A 25,728-nucleotide genomic window follows, 5' to 3' on the forward strand; every position below is an offset into this window, starting at 1 on the left:
TGGATAAAGTTCAGGGGATGCTACGCCAGTTTACAGACCCCCCCCCCCCCTACAGAACTCCCCTCTACAATTTCTCCCCAAGAGAAAGCTCTCCTTTCCTTCGAGTGCAGCTGGAGTTCCAGCTCTTCAACCTTCCCTGTTTTATACCCACAGCTGCTCCCCCCCCCCCCGCATAACAGAATCTTAAACTTACTGTGGCTGGTCAGGCTGCTGTCACGGGCTTCTCTTGATGCTGCGGGTGTGAGGCTAGAATGGCCAAGTGGATACTCCACCTAGGGTTGCCACCTTTTATTCAAGCTAAACCCGAACAGTTCAGCGGTGCATGGCAATTTTGTTTGTAGTATACACTATAGGATTTTAAAGACCTGGAACATCTTTGGGTGCACTAAGGAGAGCAATAATGCAGCAGGCTTTATTGGTCAATTTTACCCCCCCATAACACATGGGTCAGTGTTACGCCTCCATAATTTGGGGGTTTCACATAGAGGACCCCCATTAGCTCAGAGTCCCCTTATCTCAGCACCCCCCTTAGAGACTTCTATTAGATCTGCGAACCCCCCATCAGTGTCCCCTGCCCCTAAAGACCCCTATTAGACTAACCGAGAGCTGGTTCGAGACAGAGTTTGGGGGCAGAGCGAAGCTGCTCTACTGTAGTGCCATTTTCCTTCCTTCCTTCTATTGTGTGGGGGGGGCTTGGGGAGAAGGCAAAGTAGAGACAGGTGCTGTATCGCTGTGCCCAGTGTGTGGGTAAGACACAGGAATCAACTCGCATTCAAACTTGTGCACTCACTCACAGGGCCGCTGTTAGAAATCACAGGGCCTTTACCCCCTGAGGGGGGAAAATATGTGGGGGGAGGGAGGTGAGAAAGGGTGAGAGGAGGAGGTAAGGGGGTAAGAGAAACGGGGGAGGCAGGAGAGAGAGGGGGTTGAGAAAGGGGGAGGGGATTGGGGGTGTGGGGTGAGAGAGAAAGGTGGTAAGAGAGAGGGGTGGACTGACAGAGAAGGGGGCCTGAGAGGGGGCGGCAGCTGACAGAGAGGGGGCGGCAGCTGACAGAGAGGGGGGGTAGCTGACAGAGAGTGGGGGGGTAGCTGACAGAGAGGAGGGTAGCTGACAGAGAGGAGGGTAGCTGACAGAGAGGGGGTAGCTGACAGAGAGGGGGTAGCTAAAAGAGCAAAGGGGGTTGCTGACAAAGGGGCGGGGGGTGGCTGGCAGAGATGAGGGTGGCTGACAGAGAGAGGGTGGCTGACAGAGAGAGGGTGGCTGACAGAGGGAGGGTGGCTGACAGAGGGAGGGTGGCTGACAGAGGAAAAAGGGTTGCTGATAAAGGGGGGTGGCTGACAGAGGGGGGTAGCTGGCAAAGAGGAGGGTATCTGACAGAGGGGGTAGCTGACAGGGGGGGTAGCTGACAGAGGAAAGGGGAAGGGGTTTGCTGATAGAGGGGGGGCAGCTTACCATGGGTGGGTGGCTGACAGGGGGTAACTGACAGAAAGGGGTGGCTTACAGAGAGCAGTGGCCTGACAGAGGGGGTGAGGGGGCAGATGAGAAATAGACCTCAGTGAGGAGACACACAGCGAGTAGAAATGCCAGGCTGGGACGCAGGACTCCGGGCGGCTGCGATCACCCACAGTCCAGCTCCGCCTCCACATGTGACCAGGTCCAACGGGCCAATCACAGACCCTCGTGTCCGCCGCCCGAACGTGAGCCAATCACAGGGCGCCCACTACCCATCGCTGAGCTCGGCTCGGAGCGCACAGGCAGTATTTATGAGCGTCAGACCGGGTAACATTGATGGCATGCATGGGAAACGGGATGTGCTGCTCTAGCCGGGGACACTTGAACTCAGGCGGGTTGACTCTGGTTGCATCTACTTTCTGTGCCGGCTGCTGGAACAGAGATCAGAGAGTTCCAGCGCTGGCCACCCAACTGCCGCTGTGCATTTTGCGCTCGGGGGGATTAGGGTGTGTCCAGGCACACCCCGTGCGCACGCCTATGGATGTAATTGTACTTTCCTTTAAGCCCATTTAGGTCCTTTTTTTCATTTTTTTGGGCCCTGATGGGGGTGGGAGTCTTGTTGCCCCTGAAACTTGTTAGAGTGTCAGGGCTGGGCTCAGCCCTTCCTTCTCTGAGCTGGCCACTCAGCTGTTGGCTAATTGCCAGCTCCTATCTCTCCACAGTGACTCACCTGTTGATGATCCTGCTTGTCAATCCTGTCTACTTAAGCCTTCCAGCTCAGTTACACTCTGCCTTCGCCTTGGTCAACATCACAGAGACTCCTGCCTACCTGTTGAAGACTTGCTTGGCTGACTTTCCTTCTGGCTCCCGATCCTGCTTGCTTTTCTACTACGTTTATCTTTGGTTCTCTGACATTTGGCTTGGCTGACTATCCGATCTGGTTCCTGAACTCTGGCTATGTTTTGACTATGCTTACTCTGTTTATCTTTTTATTATTATTAAACAAGTGTGATTTTACTGTACTTCTGTCTCGGATTCATGGTTTCTGAAGTACCTTGAAACCTTTGTGGTTTGGCGCCACTTTGTATACCTTTAGCCAGAGTTCCAAGGGAGTGAAGCCACCTGAAACTTGCTGTCATGTCAGCTATTTCACTTCAAATACTGGAATTTTAGAAGATGGGAGGTTGGGCAGTTGACAGGCTAACAACTATCAAACCTCAGGTGACTCTGATTTCCCTAGCAATAGCAAGATAATCTATTTAATATATTTTATTGATCCATGAAGTGGCAGTGGTTTGTGAGTAACCAGAAATGAATGAGGACTTTGCAACAAAAGCAGATCTTGCCTTCGAACTCCAATGAGTTATGGGACAAAGCAGGCTCCACTTTCTGTACACACTTTAAAATATTATTCTTATACTGTAAGTGGAACCAAAAAGTATTTACCTGGCAACCTGGGCTCCTATCATAATGTCCCCTTCCTTCATCATTCTTCTTCTATATAGCCTGGTGCAAGACAAATAAATGACATAAATTCAAAGTGCTCATTTTTTTCAAACATAAAATAAAATCCATCAACACATACTAAAAAGTCAAAGGAATTTTATATATATATATATATATATATATATATATATATATATATATATATATATATATATATATATATATATATATATGTTTTATGTGATTTGAATTTATTGTAAAAATCTTTTTTTTTTTGCTTTCTTCTGTTCATTTTTCGGCCCATGTATAATCTTCATTTAGGCATCATTATAACCCCAAGTTGTATGACTTCCAAATACAGTAGAAGGCTACAGCTGCAACCAAGAATCACTAAAGCATATGTCAAGTTTTATCCTTTTCAGGTACAGGCTCAATGCTATGTTATATGTAGGGGTCATGGTATACTAGGCACCCTCTGTAGCAGCAACAGGGGATGGATTTATGCTGCATGGCACACTTAGATTACATCCTACAGGTATTACAATCTGGTGATAGATGAGTTGGTAGGCAATTCAAATTACATTAAGTACCAAACAAAACAAAATCACAGCTGACTATAAAGAGGCAAGCGCAGAACATTGAGAGACGGTTCACACTGGGGCGACCTGGGATCCGACTTCAAGTCGCCCCAAGTTGCCCCAAGTCGCGCGGTCGAGAAAATGAATGGAAGTGAATGGAGCCATCCTAATGTACACTACTGAAGTCGCTCCGACTTCAGAAAAGGTTCCTGTACTACTTCAATCCGACTTGTAGGCAACTTGCACCCATTGATTTCAATGGAAGTCGCCTCAGAAGTCGGATCCCCGTCTTAACTGAAGCAACAAAACAGGAAGATAACATACATTTCTCAGGCAAACCCCTCCCTCCCCCTCCCTCCCACAGAGCTGATTGTTGTTTGATTGGCCACTGGAAAGCCTCCTGTCCTGGAGGCAACTTGAAGTTGCCTTGTAAGTTGCCTGATGATTCATACTCAAGTCGTGTCCAAGTTGCCTCCCAAAGTCATGCTAGAAGTCGTGTTGCCCCCGTGTGAATGGGCTCTGAAGGTAGAAGCAGACAGAGAAAGTTATGCATGGTGAGAACAAGGAAGGTGACAGACAGAAGAAAATAAACCAGATAACAAATCAGCATACCAAGCTAAGTTGGTATGTGCCTCTCGATTCTTCATCATGCTTCTACTGCAGTTAACTCAGTAGAGCATAGTTGTCTACCTATTAAACCAGTTTTGTATCTGGAAACCAAAACGCTAATTACATCTAATCAATATTGGGGTGATGTAAAAATCAGAATATATATGCAGGCTAACTTAGTAAATATTTACTGTATATTTCCCCCTAATTGAGCCTTATTATTTTTGTTGTAGAGTGTCAGCAGGTCAGCTGCCACCTGAAGCTTACTGGCATGTCAGGCACTTTACCTTGCATAATGGAGACTCAAAAGATGGGAGACAGTATGTAAGGTTGGGCAGTTGATAGGCTAACAACTATAAAACATCAGGTAACTCTGATATATCAGGAAATCAGAAAGCAAGCCCCACGTAGAGGTGGAAATTATTTACCTGGGAACCTGGGCTCTTATTGTAATGTCTCCTTCCTTCATTATTTGGCTACCGAATATCCTGTGAGATGTAACACAAACAACATTTAAAATAAAATCACTTTTTTTCTAACAAACAATATCCATCGAAGTACACCAAAATATATATATATATATATATATATATATATATATATATATACATACATACTGTATTTAATTTTTATGATTATTTCAATCTATCATGAACATCCTTTTTTGTACCATCACATCACATGACGTGCTCAGGCACTGCCTCCACCAGACCTACCCTTTGTCCTCGCCACCTGAATACACTGTAGCAGGCACTCGGATGGTCTCAGCCAAGTTTCACAGCCATATTTTTTACTGCCAATCTTTTCCTGCAAATATTGCTAATCACACCTGGTGGCAAACTCAGTTTAAATTATTCACAAGGCCTACCTTCCCCTCCGCCCTAACACGGCGGACTCCTCGCAAGCACAATGCCCTTGGTGCACAATACCACGCGCTACACTGCTTCACCACCTCTGGGATTGCTCGGCTATCTCTATATGCTGGGACCCTGTTATCACCTACATCTCTAAAGTCACTAAGACCCAGCTACCCAAAGACCCTTTACTATGCCTTTTTGGATGTGAAGTACCAGCTCCCCCACCCTCATTGGGACACCGCATAACCTCTCACAATGGACTCATATATGTTTACTGGTAGCTCGCAGGACGATCATGAGTAATAGGATCAAATCCTCACCACCTTGCCTCCCGGCTGTAAAACGAGTGTTACTATCGCTTTTTAACCTAGAAAGGCTGGACACTATCATATTGAACTTTCGCTTTACTCAATGCTTCTTTGACAGATGGTGAAAGTTTATGGAGTTCACATTTACACAGGAGGAACTATCCTCTGCTATGCGCCCTTTTCATTACACTGAATAGTATCTGAAACGAGGCACCACCAACTCTCTAGTAGTCTCAAATTTTAAATACCAGATCTCAACGAGCCCTTTGACTTCTCCCTCCCCTAATACCCTGCATTGTTAGGGGGCTTTTGGCCTTCCTATCATCACATCCAATCCCCGCCCGATGTACGCTTCTCGGGGCATGTAACGCGATAATTATAGAGTATAATTAATTAATGTTGATACTTGCACTGGAACACATTAGCACTTTATTTGTTATGATATGTGATGAGTTTAAGTTTTATGTATTATTAGATGGTAAATAGGAACACCAATTTTTTAACATGCTACAGTGCCCTCTTGCTTCTGGATAGGCCCTCAGACTGCCCAGCAGCCAGATGTCCCCGGAATAGGCCTAAGGCTTACGGCCTAGCAGCCTTGGGCAATACGACACACATCCACCCAGACAGCCTTCCAGGTGGCACAGAACCCCAATCCCCTGACTCCACCCAAATAAATAGGTTCTCCCACAGGCTATAAAGATCATAGTGTCTCGCTTCACTTTAGGGATAAACATGAAAAAAATCCCATTGGACTCAAATTTTGGGGTATCGATCGTATAGATCGTAACTGGAGGGGGGCTAATATGGTCCGCGAGATATCGAAGCGTGAAACTCAGTGGCTTTATTTGACCAATACTTTAAGCCCTAATGGCCTCAATATTGATGTAGACCTTAATTGTTTTATTAGTGACCACTAGGGGAATTCAGGGAGTTATTTTTGACTTTTTTTGTTGTTTGTTTGGTATGATACCCAACAAACAAATACACCACCACCTGAGGTGGATATTTCATGCTTAGACAACAGGATGTGCATAACAAATGAAAATAAACACACAGGTCATGTTTTGACCTTTCAGACCTGTGTGGCCTTTCCAAGCGTATAAGCTCATCTAATTTTGGATAATAAATGAGTTTAGGTACATTTATAGTACACAGCTGTCATTGGTATGACAATTGGTATCGCATATAATTTTATTATTTATTAGTAATTTTTTATGTGGTTAATTATTATTTATGTGGTTTTTATTGTGCATATAAATACAATTTAATATATGTTTTTTAATGAAGATTTTTATATTATTTGAATTAATATAAGGTACATAGTGGTTTTTAATAACACATATGCTATCTTTTAATTTGATGTATTTTTATTGTTGCATTGAGATATCTAAATGAGGAATATAAGCTAACTAGTATGGATCATATGATACATTACTTAAGTTGTAAATATGTATTATTGAGGTTATGTACAAAAGGATGTCAGCCACGACTATGTATCAGCTCTTACAAAGTTGCCAGATGCGTTTTTCCCCTTTAGTGCCTCATGTAGTTCATTTCCCACTGTTTCTTTATGGTACAAGGTGCTAGCAGATCTATTTTAGAGCACGGACTCGCTGTAGCATCTGACGTCACCACATTAACTATAAAGGAATTCCACGTCCCAGCTGATCGAGATGCCGGAGTATAGAAAACGAATACAAAGGCATTTGAGCCTATGATGCCCGTGATTGGCCGTCCGAGCCTATGACGAGTGCGGAAATGGGCGGAGCGGGCCAGCCGGGACACACACTAAGGCCCCGTACACACGATAGAATCCATCCGCAGATAAATCCCAGCAAATGGGTTTCTGCGGATAGATCCTATGGTGTGTACACGCCAGCGGATCTGTTTCCGCGGAGAAATCTCCTCTGGGATGGATTCCAGCAGATCGGATATTTGCTGTGCTGCACAACAAATCCATCTGCTGGAATCCATTCCAACGGATGGATCCGCTCGTCTGTACAGACTTACCGGATCCATTCGTCCAAAGGGATTCCCCGCACGCGTCGTAATGAATTGACGCATGCGTGGAATTCCTTATATGACAGCGTCGCGCCCGTCGCCGCGTCATAATCGCGGCGACGGCGCGACACGCCATCGGCAGAGGATTTCCGCGCGGATTTCAATGCGATGGTGTGTACACTCCATCCCATCGAAATCAGCGGAAATCTTTGAGAGGATTTATCCGTGGAAACGGTCCGCTGGACCGTATCTGCGGATAAATCCTCTCGTGTGTATGGGGCCTAAGGCTTTCGAGCCTGTGACACCCGTGATTGGCAGCAGTAGCAGTAGCCGATGACGAGTCCGGACATGGGCGGAGCAGACTACGCCGGGACGTATCGCACACAGGGAAAGGCCCATTGCCTTAAATAATGAGCAGTCGGATCGTGTAGCCACGCCCTCTGAAGACTTGAGCCAATCACGAAACGCGTCAGGGCGTGGCTACACGACAAGCTCTCTTGCACCAAGGCTGGTATTTACCCGGGACTTACAAAACAGGGGATAGTGATTTTGAATATCCTCCCTGTGTGAGCTGATACCATTGTTTTGAGTGACAAGTCTTTTATGATTTTAAAGCGTGTAAGCATATGTGGGTAGCAGGGGTTTATTATTAAAAATAAAAGGGTTTTACACTATCTAGTCTCCCTTTTGTCTCCCTGCATGTGCTGCACCAATGATTTAAGTAATATCTCTTCACAACCACTGAGAGAGAAGCAGCAGGAGAGTGATTAAACACCAGGATCCCATTACTGCTGACATCCATCCAGTCCTCTAAGGAGACGAGCTGAGACCCAGTACATATTATGCTGTCTTTCACCTAGCATCTGGTGAGTACATTACCTAAAGGGGGAGGATAGCAGTGTGAAACATACAGGTTCCTGTAGTGCTTGGAGAAGATTTGATCTGCATTGTCTGTTCCAGCAGTGATATGTGAATTGATATTTTATTACACACACAGCCCCGCTTGGATTGAGCTGTTCATTTAAAGAGACTGATACCAGTAGCTAACGAGTGTTCTGATCTTGAGAGCTTTCCTATCAGCCTATATAGGTTATGAGAATTTTGGACTCATGAGTCACCTGCAGTGACCAAAAGCGCTGTTAATGTTTTATTCAGTCTTTTCTGATAACACATATATTTTTTAGTAATTGTTGATTTTATAATAGCTGCTATATACCTTGAAAACTTGTTTTGTTTGATTATACCATTGTGCGCTGGGATCAGAGTGATTTTAGGATTATTTCTGATATTTTTTGTATAGGTTCTCCCACAGGCCAAGTGATCCAAGAAAATCCCTGCCCATTGGCTGAGACACCACATTCATTCTTAATCTGTCCTTGCAATGCCCTTTTCTTATCTAATGTCACCAGGTACCCGGCCACCTAGCGACAGAAGAGAGAAGTGCAGTAATTCCAAAATGAGGGTCAAATCAATTGACCTCCTAACAATTGGCCAAGGCAACTACCACCTGGAAACTAAATTTAATAGCATCTCTGCCTAAACATCAGGGTGCTATATCATAAAACCATTGTAAACCTCACATATATCGATAACTGTAGGTACTATCCAAGTGAGTCATTACCTCCAACAACAGAAGGAACAATGAACCAGCAACTCCTTGAGGGGTAGCGCTACATGCACAGTTGTTCAGAGGAAAGAACCTTATCACTCGGTAGAAGTGAACCACCTTTCAGTTTTTCTACAGAATGACTACTCAGTTATAAAACATCTGATATATCTGACTGACATACCTAGTTAACTTAACAATACTCTGATCTTACCATATAAGAGGCCTGCCTAGGTCCTTCTCATAGTTAATTGAAACAACTTTCTCTGTTAGTATAATTTACCTCATGTATGGGTCCACAGTGAAAAACACTGATTCCAACAACAATTCTAAGATTAAAAAAACAAAAAGATTTGTACAAAAAAATCCAATTTAATGTATATAAGACTTGCACAAATTAATATAATTTTGGTTCGAACACAGCTTAGTAAACATTGGCTTCAACTGGCTCTCACAATGTACAGCACAGTCAAACTTACTTTAAGAAGAAACTATAGATCTCTGGATTTGCAATGTTATAGTGTATAATACGATAGTTACATAGTGACATTGTTTGTTCAGGTTGAAAAAAAAAGAGGCACAAGCCAATCTAGTTCAACAAATGTAACAAAACAATAAATACACTGAAAAACTCATATACTTAACCCTAAACCCACAGTTTATTAAGAGGAAGGCAAAAAACACATGGCTTGATTTTCTCAACTAGGGGTAAAAAATGTCCTCCCTGATCCCCTAAGGCAATTGCATACTGGATCAACAATTTCTGGTGTTATTACCTATAAACATTAATAGCCAATTAATTGTTCTGTGCATTCAGATCTCCAGCATTTAACAATCAACTCAGCTGGCTAAAACTATTTTGTGAGGGAACCTATTGCACATTTTCACAGCTCTTACTGTGAAGAAATCTTTCTGTATTCATAGCAGAAACATTTTTCCCTCCAGTCGCAAACAATGCGGCTTGTAATTAGGCTTAGTTCACACCTGGGCAATTTGAATCGCGGGCGGATCCGCCGCAATTCTGCTCGCAATTCCAAATTAGGGCAAATTGCTGGATGCGTGTGCCATGCCCTTACTTGTTAATGGCACCCCAATCGTGCTGCGATTTTTCCGTGATAAATTGCGCTGCAATCGCGATGCAAGTCAATTGTTGTTGAAAAGGGAGCAGGAGTTTCTTCTGAGTGGCAGCGCTCCACATTTATCACGTCAAAATCATGGCACGATTGGGGTGTCATTAGGAAGCAATTGTATTGCACACGCATTCCGCGATCTGCCACGATTTGGAATTGTAGAAAGAACCGCAGTGATTCTGTCTGCGATTCAAATTGTCCAGGTGTGAACGAAGTCTAAAAGTGAATAACGTTATGTAAGAATGAACAAACTATGTAACTGAATAACTTTGCACAAATTTCACTTTATGGAGCATTTATACAAGGTGGTCATATTCCCTCCTAAATACCCATACCTAAGGGAGAATAAATTCAGTTTGGCTAATCTTTCCTTATACCTGAAGTCCTCCATGCTTCTTTCCAAGGTGCTTTGGGTTGTGGTGCCATTCATTCAGGATGCCCCCGCCTACGCATTTGTATGGATTGTTTGTATGGAAGTTGCCAATGCAAGGCAAAATGCATTTTTATTATATTAGAAGTGCACTGCTGCCACATTCAAGCTGTCCTCATACAGCGCACCATAATGATAATGCAACACATAGCGTGAATGGTCCCCAAAAGCTTTCTGCCTTCAGATGCCTACAGATGAGTATTTTTCATACAGTTTCTCCAGCCACCAAATGCTCTCTTAACGCCCCGTTGATTCTTGAACATGATAGACAACCCCAGTGGGCAAAAGGAAATAAAAAGAGAAATGAAAAAATTCATAAACAGAGCCTCATATTTTTTTACAGCTGCATGAAAAAACATGTTTGTACCACAGGGTGACCGTATTTACGTTATGATGGTATTTAGGGAACCTTAATGTAACAATAGTTTTATTTTACATATAGTCAAATGCAATGGTTACAGATAATAATGTAACATCTATAAAATCAGAGGTCATAAAGTAAGTATCTTACCTCCATCTTTAAGTGCTGGAAGCTCCCTTTCAACCAGCTTAAAATCTTCAGGTTTTGGAGCACCATCAAAATGCTTCACCATTGTCCATGACTTTGCTACAGCCATGATTACTGACCTATCATACAAGATAGATTATTATAGACATGTTGCATGAAAAAGGTTATTTATATGTCCACCTGAACTGTCAGTGAATGGTACCAGTGACACACTATTTTTCTGTATGTAGGATGTGGAGGCAGACAAAGCATATCTAAAACAAAAAACCCTAAAACATAAATGTATATATTGCAGTTTACCAGTCCATAGATGTGATGACTGCATCAGAATATAGCTAATGTCTAAAAATGGCCATGTCTGAAGTGCAGAGAGAACCAGCTTAGGTCTTGGAAAATAATGGCCCATTTCCTACTTGTATTGTAGGGTGACCAGACGTCCCCGGTTTTCTGGGGACAGTCCCTGGATTGAGGACACTGTCCCCGGAGCCCATATGTCCCAGGTTTTGTCTCCAAGATTCAGGGACGATCTTGGGCAGGTGCACCGCGTGCTGGTGCAGAGGGAACACGCCCAAGGCCGGCCCTATCATAGGTCCCACTGGGCTGTGTCGGACAGGGAGGGGGCAAGCACCACCTGATTATACAGAAAGGGGATCTCCCGCTTACTCCTGTGATGGCTCCTATGATAGGCAGCACACTGGTGACATCTATCATATGAGGCGGGTCTTCGTCTGAGGACAGCGGCCGTGCAGGGTAAACAAGAGATCCCCACTCTGTATAATCCATCTCCTCTCCTCGCTCGCTATGCACTGATCACAGGTAAGGCTGGGCTGCTGGGCACCCTTCAAATGTGCTTTAAAATGCATGGTTTTCCCTTTTATGAACAAGAAAATAATGATGTTATGCAGCTGGGCTATAAAAATGCTATGGGGCTGGTATCAAATGATTTTCATAATAATGTATATATCATACAATCATTCCATAAACACATACCAGATATACTGCATATATTTTTAGCACTACCCCCGTAGGAGCTGCTGGTTTAGTTTTGGGTCTGCATGTTACCTCAACTCTCGTTGTCTAGGTGAAGAAAGTCTGTAAAAAAAACTCCAATATCCACACAAGTTGTAAAACCTTAAGCTGTCAGGTTTTATTTTTCTCATAACTTGCAAAAAAAGTAGAAGGGTGAAGGAGGAAGGGTAAGGTTCAGGTACACAGCACAGACCATTGGGGAAAACTTCTAAGTTTCTAAAGTCATTCACCACTTTCTTTCAAGTGGATATTGCTCACCCGGATAGGCCCCTCTCACCTGGCCTAGCAGCCGGAATGAAGCACGAACAATGATCAGTAACAGTCTCTGCCACAGACTGGTTGCGAGCAAAAATGAACAGTCTAGAATCCTCTGCCACAGGATTTGGTACCCGAACTTCCAGCCATACAGTTAAAGAGCCTTTAAGCCGACCCGGCGAAACTGTAGGGTAACTTGAGCTGTGGATCCTCCCTTAATAGAGTCACGAGGCCTATCCCGAAACACTAGCCTTCCGCTTGGTCTCTTCCAGGGCAGGTCCTCCCCCGGTTTCCTCTACTAAGTAGCTTGCTCTCGTAAGACGGACAGCTGGGATCCCTTTGACATCATAGGCCCCAGTCAGGACAGCTGGGCCTACTCAGTAGAAATGCAGCCTCGGGCCAACGTGGTCCTGAGGCTAAAATTCACACAACACATACCTCGTGCCAGGAGGGCTACGAGGCGAAGGGCCCCAAAAAATGTTGTCTGCCCCTTAAGTATCCTTCCCCAGCATGCCCAACGTGGTCCTGAGGCTAAAATTCACACAACACATACCTCGTTCCAGGAGGGCTACGAGGCGAAGGGCCCCAAAAAATATTGTCTGCCCCTTAAGTATCCTTCCCCAGCATGCCCATCGGGGAGACCACTCCCACTGGGCTGTTCCCAGGAAAAGACACTCAATACACCAAGACTTGCCTGATATCGCCACCTACAGGCAACAGTGGGAAACAGTGGGAAAATCCCTCCAGTCACAGCCAGAACAGAGGTTGATTTAGCATTAATCATAAAAGTCTGAGCCAACTATCGGCTCAGACACCGACTAAATTTAACATTTGATCATCAGGAGCAGGGCGCTACATATTAATTGAGGAAAATATGCTTATAAAATAGTTTATTATTTGCCAATTAAAAAATAAAAATGTCCCGTATTTCATTTAAAAAATCTGGTCACCTTATTCTATAGCATTTTTTTACATTATTTACAGACTTACATTTTTTATTGTTTTGAATCGTGTTTTTTTATTTCCATGCAAGACCTTCCGTTCTCTGGTCAAGCAAACATGAACATGGGTGGTAAGGCTAATATCCATAAATTACTGGGTGTCAAGGATGTACCACTGACTGGAGGTGACCCAGTTTACTCTTAAAATTCTAACCTGCCCTGATGGATGTGTTGTGTCAGAGAGAACCTTAGGCACAATTCAGGTCCCTGACTGAAAAGGTGAAGTTTAATAACCTGGGGGAGGGTGTGTGGTGTTTGGGGTGCACACACAGCATTTTCACTTTTTGTTTTAAAGAATGCAGTGAAAATGCAACAAAAAGGCAACTCTTGAATCGACTTTCAACAACTGCCTGATGCACTGTAATCACCTCAAGCTAAAAAGATAGGGCCAGATTCACAGAAGAGATATGAAGGTGTATCACCGTCGTATCTCTTGTCGTATCTATGCGGCTGATTCATAGAATCAGTTACGCATAGATAGCCCTAAGATCCGACAGGTGTAATTGACTTACACCGTCGGATCTTAGGATGCAATACTTCGGCCGCCGCTGGGTGGAGTTTGCGTCATTTTCCAGCGTCGGGTATGCAAATTAGCTTTTACGGCGATCCACGAAGGTTTTCGCGTTCGTTACGTCGTCGCTAGTAATTTTTTCCCGTCGCAAAGTTAAGCATGCTTTTACATGGCTTAACTTTAGACGAGCCATGTTAAAGTATGGCCGTCGTTCCCGCGTCGAATTTCAATTTTTTTATTTTTTTTGCGTAAGACGTCCGGGAATACGAAAGTACGTTACGCACGTCGCAGTTCAAAAAAATGACGTCCCTTCGCGCAAAGCACGGCGGGAATTTCAAAATGGAGCATGCGCAGTACGTCCGGCGCGGGAGCATGCCTAATTTAAATGGTACACGCCCCATTTGAATTAGGCGGGCTTGCGCCAGACGCCTTTACGTTACACCGCCGTAAGTTTACACGCAAGTGCTTGGTGAATCAGGCACTTGCGCTGAAAACTTGCGGCGGTGTAACGTATAGACGATACGTGACGCCGCCGCAGTTATATGTGAATCTGGCCCATAGAATCTACTAAATAACTGGGCAGCAGCAGAACATGTTTAATCAGGGAGAATTGTCCAACATGATGTACTAGAGACGAAGAATAAAAGCAGATGTTTTACTATGAGAATTTAGAGACCACCCATGCACAGCAGTGTAAAATTTACCAGCTTCATTTTAGGCCCACATATACTAGTAGGAGTTTTACTAGAAGTAGGAGTTTTACTAGAAGAATTAGGAGATTGCAAATGACACATCAGTATAAAATTAGCCTGCAACAGGACAATTTCCATAGCAAGGCTATGCCCATTTTTTTAAATCAGGTAATGCTTTATTGAGCAAGTTTGAGTGCAAACAATACAACCAGTATACATGTTCATCAACAAAGATATGGTAACATTCATGTAGGTAGATGTGGCACTGCTTCAAACGTTGGAACATTTTTGAGTTTTTTTAATGTGGAAAAACATCAAACCATGTACTGTATAAAAACTTTATAAGGCACGTAACGTGCCTTATAAAGTTTTTATACAGTACATGGTTTGTGGGGTTGATTTACTAAAGGCAAATGTGTGGTGTCCCAGTACAGGTATTTGCTGTAGGCCCTGTCAGATTGAGGCCCTCGGCTTGTGGGGTCTCCCCTGCAGGGACTCAGCTAGTTATGATGTGATTTATACTGTTATGGTTGATAATACGTTTATTAGGTGTGTATAGCTTTAAGAGGTTTAGTCAGCCATCTCATGTTCAGTCAGAGTGTATTACCATCTCATGTTCAAGTGTATTAGAGTCGGGAGGACTGAATGCTAGACAATACCTTATTGTGTTGTGTTATACTACAGGTCAGTCTCTATGATCCACAGCTCTCAACCAATAGGCTTCAGTCTAAACAGGTCCTTATAAGGGATTGTACTTCCTGTTTAAGCAGTCTAATGCTTCACACAGTTCCTAGCAGAGCCAACACAGTCAGAGGAGAGGCAGTGCAGGCCTGAAGCCTCCAGGAGAAAATACAGCAAAGAGTGGAGTATCCCTAAACATTACAGAACCAGTACTTCAGCTCATTTATCAGATCAATCCGTTATTCCGGCAAAAAGCCTCAAGTCTACAGACACTTCAGTAAGTGTATCTATTTTTCAGCCTAGTTAAGCATAGGCCCTGAATTACTATCTGGCTTTTGCAGCCGAGTATATACAGTATATGATCAACTAAGCTCAAGCATTATCAGCTGTGTGATCCAGAGACTGCCTGCAGAACATTTTGACACTCTGTTTAAAGCTGTGAAGATTTTGACACCTGCCTTCATGCCAGTAAAGCCTTTGTTGTTTTAACCCCCTGTTGTGGACTGTGTTATTACCATCCTAACTAGCGGGGATACGGAGGCCCCCGGAGCTGTAGTTTCCCGGGGTATACCAAGACTACAGTGGCGTCACGTGACAGAGAGGGTTAATACCATCCGGCCCTCACTAAGGGTTAATACCACCTGACCCTGGGCTCTTAGCCCCAAGAACCAAGTAGCTAACCATCAAGCGCATGTGTGTGGCCGTGGGACTCACCCTCCCCGGTCACCACATCGTTTTCTGGCGTCACGAACAGGATACGGGTGTACGCCTTAACCATTCAGCCACTAAAGCAAGTCCTCCCCCCCCCCCAGAATCTGAACTGTGTCATTGAAAGTAATTTACTCAGCGAGGCGCATATACAAGTGGTGGGGGAGGTGAAGGAAAGACTGTTAGCTGCCATTGTTAAGTGGAGAAAGTCTGTACCTGAAGGGGTTAAATTGTTTCCAGCATTTCCCGCGCGCGGGAGCGGTCGCAGCTCCGCCCAGTCAAGCCCCGGCGGTGACGCCTCTTCAGTGTGCAAGCCGGAACTAGAGAATCCACTCTGTGTTGCACGGAGGAAACAATTGCTGACCGGACCAAAAAAAAGGAAGTTGCCGGGCGCAGCCATAGCAACGTGTCCGGCAATAAAAGACGTCGCACTCAAAGACAGCGCACTCAACGACATCGCACTCAAAGACAGCGCACTCAAAGTTTCTTAAAGTGACAGCGCACTCAAAGACAGCGCTCTTAAAGTTTCTTAAAGTGACAGCGCACTCAAAGACAGCGCTCTCAAAGTTTCTTAAAGTGACAGCGCACTCAAAGACAGCGCTCTCAAAGTTTCTTAAAGTGACAGCGCACTCAAACAAGGCTACAACATGTCAGCCCCAAGATCACCAGATGCAGGTGATGTACCAGATCCTCTTGCGGCTCCTGCACAAGCTACCCCTCCGGGATCACCTCCAGTACGACGTCATGACAGTGGGGCCCCCCCATTCTACCTGGGGAAGCCTGTGTTGCCTAACTACAGAGGGGATCCCTTTTCCCTCAAGGATTTCCAGGAGAGCTTCCAAAGCATTTTCTCTCTCTACTCTCTCCCCCCTAACCAACAGGTGCTGTTGCTCTTGGGACAGTTGCAGGGACCTGCACGTGAGGAAGTCCGTACCTGGCCCACTTCTGAGAAGACTACAGTAGATCAGATCTTCGAGGGATTACATCAGGTATTTGAGTCCCACTCACCCTCAGAGGTCCGCCTCAGGCTGTACGAGAGGCGACAAAAGCCGGGGGAAACACTAAGGGCATATGCAGTAGCCTTGCAGAATGCCCTGGAGGCAGTCCAGAAACTGGACAATATCACCCCTGACCAGGGTAACAAACTATTGATGGATAGATTCATAGAAGGGGTCCAAAATAAATGGGACAAGGCGCAATTAAAGATGTTAGCTGTACAGAACCCCAATATGTCTTTTTCTGCCTTTAAGCGCCTAGCCCTTCAAGTTATAGAGCAGGGGGCAAGCCCCGAGGAGCATCCTGACCCTAAAACGGAACCCATGGGTGCGGCGGCGTGCCCTGCACCACTGTTACCACCAGCCCCCGCACCCGTGGCTGTCACCCCGGCCTCCACTACAATTACTGAGATTCAAGAGGTGGTAAAGGAGTTGGCTAATCACACCACTCGGGTACTTAGAGAGCCTCCAGAGACTAAGAGACCTACTCCTGCCCCTCCTCCCCGCTCTAGCGGGCCTCGCTCGGGACCATCTAGTAGGCCTTACTGTGATTTCTGTGACAAACCCGGTCATTGGAAGATGCAATGCTGGGCTTTAAACGGGCGTCCCCTGAGGTCAAGGACCGGCCCTCAGGAAAACGAATCACAGGTCCAGCAGAAGAGCCAATATACTCAGGACAGTCCTTATACATTGCATCCTGCCCCTATGTAAATGTTACCATAGATGGTGTCCAACTGCAGGCCCTGATTGATACAGGCTCGCAGGTGTCTACCATCTCTAAGGGCCTATTCTATAGGTACTGGAATGTCGATTCATTGTGTGAACCAGATGATATGGATTTTAGTGTCCTGGCAGGGGACGGTAAACCAATTCCCAGACATGGGTACTGGGAGCCCACTATTCAGCTGAGAGGTCACACACTTAGAGGTCAAGGTATAATTGTCACTAATGTCACGGTACCAGGGGCCACAGAGTTTATATTGGGGATGAATATAATGAGACATTGCTTCAGTGATATTTTGGATGCCTTGCATGCCTCTCTCCCCCACATGTCTTCCTCAGGTCAGAGGACTGCGCAACACCATCTCAAAATTCTGAAAACAGAACAGAAATTCGCGAATCGGAGAGGAGAAATCGGTAAAGTTCGGATCCAAGACATGAGGCCCGTGACCCTGCAGCCGAACACAGAGACAATTTTGTGGTGTCGGGCGCGCCCTGGTGTAAGGAATCAGGACTATCAGGCCTTACTGGAGCCCATACAATCTGAAGATTTTCCTTAGGTCCGAGCTGCAAGGAGCCTAGTGACGGTGGTGAATGGACGGGTCCCAGTCCGCCTAGTTAATTTGTCCGGCGTAGCCACCACCCTACCAAAGTACACTCCAGTGGCCCAACTTGTTTTCTTGGACTCCAGTGACATACTCTCTTCACGGAAGGCGGCCCAACAGCTGAGTGCCCAAACCGTGTCAGGGGCTACCGAAAATTCTCCAGAACCTTGGTGGCGCCAACTGCAAATAGGAGGATCTCTCACCCCACCAGAACAAGTCGAAGGGGTCATTGTGGTGGTGAAGGAGTGCCAGAGTGCCTTCAGCAAACACCCAACCGATTTTGGAAAAACCTCCATGATTAAGCATCGAATCCTGACCGGCGATAAACCCCCCATCAAGGAAAGGCATCGGCCTGTGGCACCAGGCATGTACCAAACCGTCAAGAAACTGTTAACCGACATGAAGGAGGCAGATGTAATACAAGAGAGCCAGAGTCCCTGGGCAGCACCCATGGTGTTAGTTAAGAAGAAGGATGGGACCATCCGTTTCTGTGTTGATTACAGGAAATTGAACGACATCACCCATAAAGACGCATACCCTCTCCCTCGGATTGAGGAGTCACTCACCGCGCTGGGTTCTGCGGCCTACTTCTCTACATTGGATCTGACCAGCGGATACTGGCAGGTGCCCATGGCCATCGAAGACAGGGAGAAAACAGCCTTTGTCACCCCCATGGGTCTTTTCGAATTTAAAAGTATGCCCTTTGGGCTGTGCAATGCCCCAGCTACCTTTCAACGGCTGATGGAGAGATGTCTGGGACACCTTAACTTCCAGAGTGTCCTACTCTACCTGGATGACGTGATTGTGTATTCCAAATCCTATCAGGAACATTTGACTCACCTGTCCGACGTCTTCCAAGTACTGATCCAGCATGGTCTGAAAGTCAAACCCTCCAAGTGCCACGTACTCAAGCCACAAGTACATTACCTGGGCCACGTCGTCAGCGCCGAAGGGGTCCAACCTGATCCAGCTAAAGTCGAAGTTGTCAAGAATTGGCCTATCCCACGCACCGTTAAGGATATTCGGAGCTTCTTAGGATTTGCAGGATATTACCGCCGCTTTATTCCTCATTTTGCACAAATTGCCGAGCCATTGACCTCTCTCCTGCGAGGCACGGCGAAGGGGAACTATAATGGCAAGCTGCCTGTGGAATGGGCCAAAGAGCAAGAGGTGGCCTTCCAGGCTCTAAAACATCTATTGACAGAGCCTCCCATCCTGGCCTATCCGGATTATACTCAGCCTTTCCGACTGTATACAGATGCCAGCTTTGAAGGACTCGGGGCAGTGTTGTCCCAGATGCAGGGAAAACAAGAGAGGGTGATAGCTTACGCCAGCCGGAATCTGCGAGGGGCTGAGAAGAATGATTCTAACTACAGTTCCTTCAAGTTAGAGCTCCTGGCCCTCGTGTGGGCAGTCACCGAAAAATTTAAGGACTATTTGTCAGCCACCTCATTCACGGTCTACACCGATAACAACCCCCTGGCTCACCTGAACACCGCTAAACTAGGTGCCCTTGAGCAAAGATGGGCCTCCAGACTGGCCAACTATGACTTCTCTATCAAGTACCGAAGTGGCAAGTCCAATATTAATGCGGATGTGCTATCACGCATGGCTCCTGGCGAAGATCCCCCAGTGGAGGACAAGTGGGAAGATGTGGAGATGCCTCCCTTCTATCAAAGATTCGTGAATCAGGATGTGGTCGTCACCCGCGAGGGGAGTGAATCTGGGTCTAAAGCAATCCAGGAAGACCTGTATACCTGGAGGACCCTACAGGAAGAAAGTCAGACTATGGGAGATCTGCAGGAGTATTTATTGACCAGGAGGGTACCTCCCCGGTTACGACGGGGCCAGAATGACTACGAATTGAAGCGATTGTGGCGTCAGAGGAAAAGACTATTTGTGCACAAAGGAATGGTGTACAGGAACTTCTTGGACCCAGTGTCGGGTGAAAGGCTACACCAAATTCTGATCCCTCGGAGAGATGCCGCCATGGTATTGAATGCCTACCACGACCAGTCAGGACACTTTGGGGTCCATAAAACAGAAGCCACCATCCGACGCCGGTTCTACTGGATTGGAATGAGGAGCGACGTTGAAAAGTGGTGCAGTGAGTGTGCAGTCTGCAATATCACCAAGAATGGACGCAAGAATGCGCGAGCACCTCTCCATTCCATTCAGAGCGAGAGGCCCAACCAATTGGTCGCCTTGGATCATGTCAAGCTGTCACCTACCCGGTCCGGGTATTCATATGCTCTCACCATGGTGGATCACTATTCCAAGTGGGTAGTGGTTGTGCCAGTCAAAGACTTAACAGCCAAGACGACAGCCCAGAAGTTCTACACCCATTGGGTACAGATACTTGGATGTCCTGAAACTGTCTTGTCCGACCGAGGTCCGGCCTTTGAGGCTCAACTGTTTCAAGAATTGTGCCAGTTCCATGCTTGTAAGAAACTCAGGACCACTGCCTATCATCCGCAAGGGAATGGACTCTGTGAGAGGATCAACCAGGTGTTTATCCACATGCTGAGAGCGGCTTCTGTATCCCAACCTGAAGAGTGGCCTCAACTAATGCCTGAATTGTTGGAAATCTACAACAATACCATCCACTGTTCCACTGGTTATACTCCATTTTACCTCATGATGGGCCGACACGGTCAACTGCCTAAAGACAGGGTCTTTGGACTTCAAGCACCTTTCAACCACTCCCCCCAAGCCTCTTCGGAGTGGGTCTCGGAACATCAGAAAAGGATTCAGGAAGCGAGAGAGATAGTCAACAAAAAGATGGGCGAGGCACACTATAGGCAGCAACAGGACTACAACCGCCATGCCTCTGCCCAGCCGTTGCAAGTTGGTGATAAAGTCTGGCTGAAGAAGCATCCTAGAACCCATAAGTTGGACTCCCTTTGGGAAACTGAACCATACACAGTGATTTCCATCCCTTATCCGGACTCTGATGTCTACTCAGTTCAAAAAGCCGGATATGAACCACAAGTTGTCCACCGAAACCGGATCAAGCTGTGTCACAAAGGGAACCTGCCTGTGTTGGTGCCTCCTTCTGCACCACCAAGTCTTCCACCTCCAGTTCAGCCAGCACAAGAGCAGCCCACCAAGCCAGTTGAGCCTGAGAGGCCACTCCTGATGTTCGAAGATGATCCTCTCTTCCTTTCTGACCAAAACGTCTTCTTTGGTTATGTGCCAATCAGTTCCATTCCACCAACCTCAGTCTTGGCACCAGAAGCTCCAAAGTTTACTCCAGCCATCCGCTCACCTGCTGCAGTCCCATCAGAACCTTCTAATGTGGGAGAAAGCTCCATAAGTCAAGAGCCATCACAGGCCCCCATTGTCCAAGATGAAGGTGCAGCTGTCAGTCCAGAAGAAGCAAGTGTTCAAGAAGAAAACAGTGCTCCAGAAAACTCAGAAATGGTGTTGCGTAGATCCGCCAGATCTAATTTCGGATATCCCCCAGCAAGATATAGGGATTAATCTACTAATTATACATACAATATATGTAGATAGACTACATACACCTCAGTTAGTATACATCTCAAGTATACATCATTACTAACTAATATGTCACTAGTTACCTACTACCTTATTTAGTGTATAGGAACATACCTGGCCAGTAAGTCTCCTATCCCTCACTTAAGCACTACAAAAAGAAAAGGGTATCCTCTAAGAAATGTCTAATTGTGTACTTCAGGCATAGAATAAAAATGTCTATCAAATATTAAAGTGTGTTCTGGGGAGAAGAGCTAATAGCCTAAGGGCCCCAGTAGCCAAGGCATTGGGTAGAAAGCCTCCGGCAGCCCAATCCAAAACCTGCTCAGTCTTAAAAGTGTGATCTAACAATAATATACTGTTCAAAACTGAGTGATAATGTTTAACAGATATGTATTCTGTCTGGGACCCAGATAACCACTTACCCTGCACAAAATAATGATCTCACTTTATCTAATAAGCCTGCAAGGGACGTTTATGTGTATAATGCCTCAGGACTTATCATATGATCCTGTTCTTATATGTTTATTTTTCCCAAAGAACCTGGAACGGACATTGGTGTACAAATGCCTCAGGACTTCTAGTGGCCCCAAGGTCACCTCGTTCCTAAATCCGTCAGTGCCTTAATCGTCGAGGACGACTTCTGTTTAGTGGTGGGGTTTGTGGTGTCCCAGTACAGGTATTTGCTGTAGGCCCTGTCAGATTGAGGCCCTCGGCTTGTGGGGTCTCCCCTGCAGGGACTCAGCTAGTTATGATGTGATTTATACTGTTATGGTTGATAATACGTTTATTAGGTGTGTATAGCTTTAAGAGGTTTAGTCAGCCATCTCATGTTCAGTCAGAGTGTATTACCATCTCATGTTCAAGTGTATTAGAGTCGGGAGGACTGAATGCTAGACAATACCTTATTGTGTTGTGTTATACTACAGGTCAGTCTCTATGATCCACAGCTCTCAACCAATAGGCTTCAGTCTAAACAGGTCCTTATAAGGGATTGTACTTCCTGTTTAAGCAGTCTAATGCTTCACACAGTTCCTAGCAGAGCCAACACAGTCAGAGGAGAGGCAGTGCAGGCCTGAAGCCTCCAGGAGAAAATACAGCAAAGAGTGGAGTATCCCTAAACATTACAGAACCAGTACTTCAGCTCATTTATCAGATCAATCCGTTATTCCGGCAAAAAGCCTCAAGTCTACAGACACTTCAGTAAGTGTATCTATTTTTCAGCCTAGTTAAGCATAGGCCCTGAATTACTATCCGGCTTTTGCAGCCGAGTATATACAGTATATGATCAACTAAGCTCAAGCATTATCAGCTGTGTGATCCAGAGACTGCCTGCAGAACATTTTGACACTCTGTTTAAAGCTGTGAAGATTTTGACACCTGCCTTCATGCCAGTAAAGCCTTTGTTGTTTTAACCCCCTGTTGTGGACTGTGTTATTACCATCCTAACTAGCGGGGATACGGAGGCCCCCGGAGCTGTAGTTTCCCGGGGTATACCAAGACTACAGTGGCGTCACGTGACAGAGAGGGTTAATACCATCCGGCCCTCACTAAGGGTTAATACCACCTGACCCTGGGCTCTTAGCCCCAAGAACCAAGTAGCTAACCATCAAGCGCATGTGTGTGGCCGTGGGACTCACCCTCCCCGGTCACCACAAATGGACTGTGCATTTTTAAAAGTGCAGTTGCACTCTGCAAGGGCAGTTGCTCCAGAGCTTAGTAAATGATGGAGAGCTCTGCTGACTTCCATCATCCAATCACGTGTCAGAAAAATGCTGTTTTTGCAATCTTCTTTGCACATGATTGGATGATGGAAGTCAGCAGAGCTCTCCATCATTTACTAAGCTCTGGAGCAACTGCCCTTGCAGAGTGCAACTGCACTTTTAAAAGGGCACAGTCCATTTGCCTTCAGTAAATCAACACCACTGTGACGATGTAGGTACAATCCTCGTCCATTATCCAGGATTATAACAACAAAATTAGGCATTAAAGATAAAACAGCCCTTAACACTGTCACCTTTCAGCACCATGTATCCAAACTAAGCACCACTAGATGCAAAAGAACATATACCTGTAGAAGTCTATGGAGAATAAGCTGAGGGAGAGTTAGTTGCGGTATATCTGACCAATTTTGCCAGATGGACATAAATTTATTTGGGTAGATGCAATGCTGAAAAGTACATTTTTCGCAAATTAAAGTGGAGTTTACTTGCTCAATCCACTGCTGTATAGTGAAGGTATGTTGTTATAACTGTAGCGCCTGGCTATTTTCGGAGCCGGTGCTATTGTAAATTTAGAGGGAGTTCAGAGAGGTAGTTGGCTCTGAACCTGTTATTTGGTTAAATTTTGGGGCCTCTGTTTCAGTTTGGCTGTACGGTTTGTGCATACTGTCGTTGTCTGGGGTACTGAGTTCCACCCCAGGCCGACAGGTGGCAGCAGTGGGGTCAAGTGTAGTTGGAGATCTCTTCCCGGTAACCAATCAGGAGGGTTGGCCGCCTCGCTGTGCATGCTGGGAAGGGGTATTTAAATGGCAGATGCCATTTGTTCGGGGTCGCTGTGTTCCCGCCCTTGAGCTGGGCAGTCGTCCCACCACCCCTGTGTGTGGCCCTCCTGGCCGGGGTATGTGCATGTGTGCATCGCAGTGCTTCTGGCTCCAGGACCACGTTGGTCTGGAGCGCATTCATCCAGATTGTGGATCCAGTGAGTCGACTAGGTCCCAAATTTGCCAGATGGTCCTGGGTTGTCCGTCCAATTGGAGGAAGCCACATGATGAGGAGCCTGTCCGGGGGATACCTAGCACAAGGCTGGTGTTTCAGGAGAGGCCTGTCAATTCATCAGAGGACACTTTGGTTCTGAGAGGCTGGACGCAGGTCGCCTATCAGTTGCTGATTTAACCAAAGCTATGTGAAGGAGAACCGGGCACTAAATCCAATCAAGAGGGATTTTGGACCCTGTTTGTATTGGCGATAGAGCCCATAGCTTCACTGATAAGGTCCAGTGGGGAGGTTAAGGGACTGACGATTGGGGGTCTAGAGGAAAAAGTGTCCTTATATGTGGACGATATGCTGATATGTCTGGAGGACCCCCAGTCGTCGTCACTCCCAGCCCTGCTGGAGATTATCCAACGGTTTGGCCACTTTTCAGGGTTTCGGGTCAATTGGGACAAGTCCCTTTTGTTTCAGATTGACCAAGAGACACCCATAACACTACGAAATATAGAGATGCAAACTTCCCCACTGGAAAACTTACTGACTGACCCCTCCCACACCAAAATAGTTTTGTCTTACTATTATGCTGCGTAGACACGATCGGATTTCTGATGGAATAAAATCCGATGGAATTTTCCGTCGGAATTCCGATTAAGCTGACTTTCATCAGACTTGCATACACACTATCAGACTAAATTCCGACCATGGCAAAACGCAGTGATTAAAAAAACACCACGATGAGCCGAAAAAAATGAAGTTCAATGCTTCCGAGCATGTGTCGACTTAATTCTGAGCATGCGTGGATTTTTCTCCAATGGAGTTCCACACAGACGATCGGAATTTACTGTCGTTTTTTTTTTTCATCAGAAAAATGTAAAACGTGTTCTATTTTTTTACACCAATGGAAAAAAGTTCGATGGGGCCCACACACGATCAGTTTCTCCGATGAAAAAAGTCCATCTGACTTTTTTCATTGGAAAAACCGATTGTGTGTACACGGCATAAGTCTTTACTCCACTCCACGACCACTAGGCTTACCACCATTGAACAAAGATGGCGCACAGACATACCTGAGTTGGCGGAGGAGATCTGGGAAAGGATTCTTCCCCTGCAGGTGCCCTCCGTCATCTCCTCAAGGGACAAGATGATCCAGACAAAACTATTGTATAGATCATATTTTACACCATATTTGTTAAATAGATTAAAGAGATTGTCCACTCCTTTATGCACTCGATGTGGAATGGCCGATAAGGAAGTTCTGGTCGGATGATACTGCTTTCATCAGCTCTGTAAACGAGATTCCTAATATTTGCAATCCTCTTTGATGTCTACTGATGCCCCCCTGAAGACGTACTAACGAAACGATCGTCGGCGGCGCAGCCTGGTCACTCTTTTG

General features: G+C 45.8%; 1 protein-coding gene across 2 annotated transcripts in view; it reads right to left on the reverse strand.

Annotated features, from left to right (window-relative positions):
* The window catches only part of LOC120945936 (prostaglandin reductase 1-like), an 87,600-nt gene that overhangs the window by 56,552 nt on the left and 5,320 nt on the right, over positions 1-25,728 (reverse strand). The window contains exons 2-5 of one of the 2 annotated variants that reach the window (XM_040360526.1): positions 10,933-11,048; positions 9,145-9,190; positions 4,515-4,574; positions 2,900-2,959 (exon numbers count right to left, since the gene is read on the reverse strand). In XM_040360526.1, coding sequence (XP_040216460.1) covers positions 2,900-2,959; positions 4,515-4,574; positions 9,145-9,190; positions 10,933-11,038 — 272 coding nt within the window. In that variant the 5' untranslated portion in view covers positions 11,039-11,048. Of the gene's footprint in view, positions 1-2,899; positions 2,960-4,514; positions 4,575-9,144; positions 9,191-10,932; positions 11,049-25,728 lie in introns of those variants that run through there. The other variant, XM_040360536.1, reaches the window with a different exon arrangement.

The sequence above is a fragment of the Rana temporaria genome, chromosome 1 (genome assembly GCF_905171775.1).
Source record: "Rana temporaria chromosome 1, aRanTem1.1, whole genome shotgun sequence".
Taxonomy (NCBI): domain Eukaryota; kingdom Metazoa; phylum Chordata; class Amphibia; order Anura; family Ranidae; genus Rana; species Rana temporaria.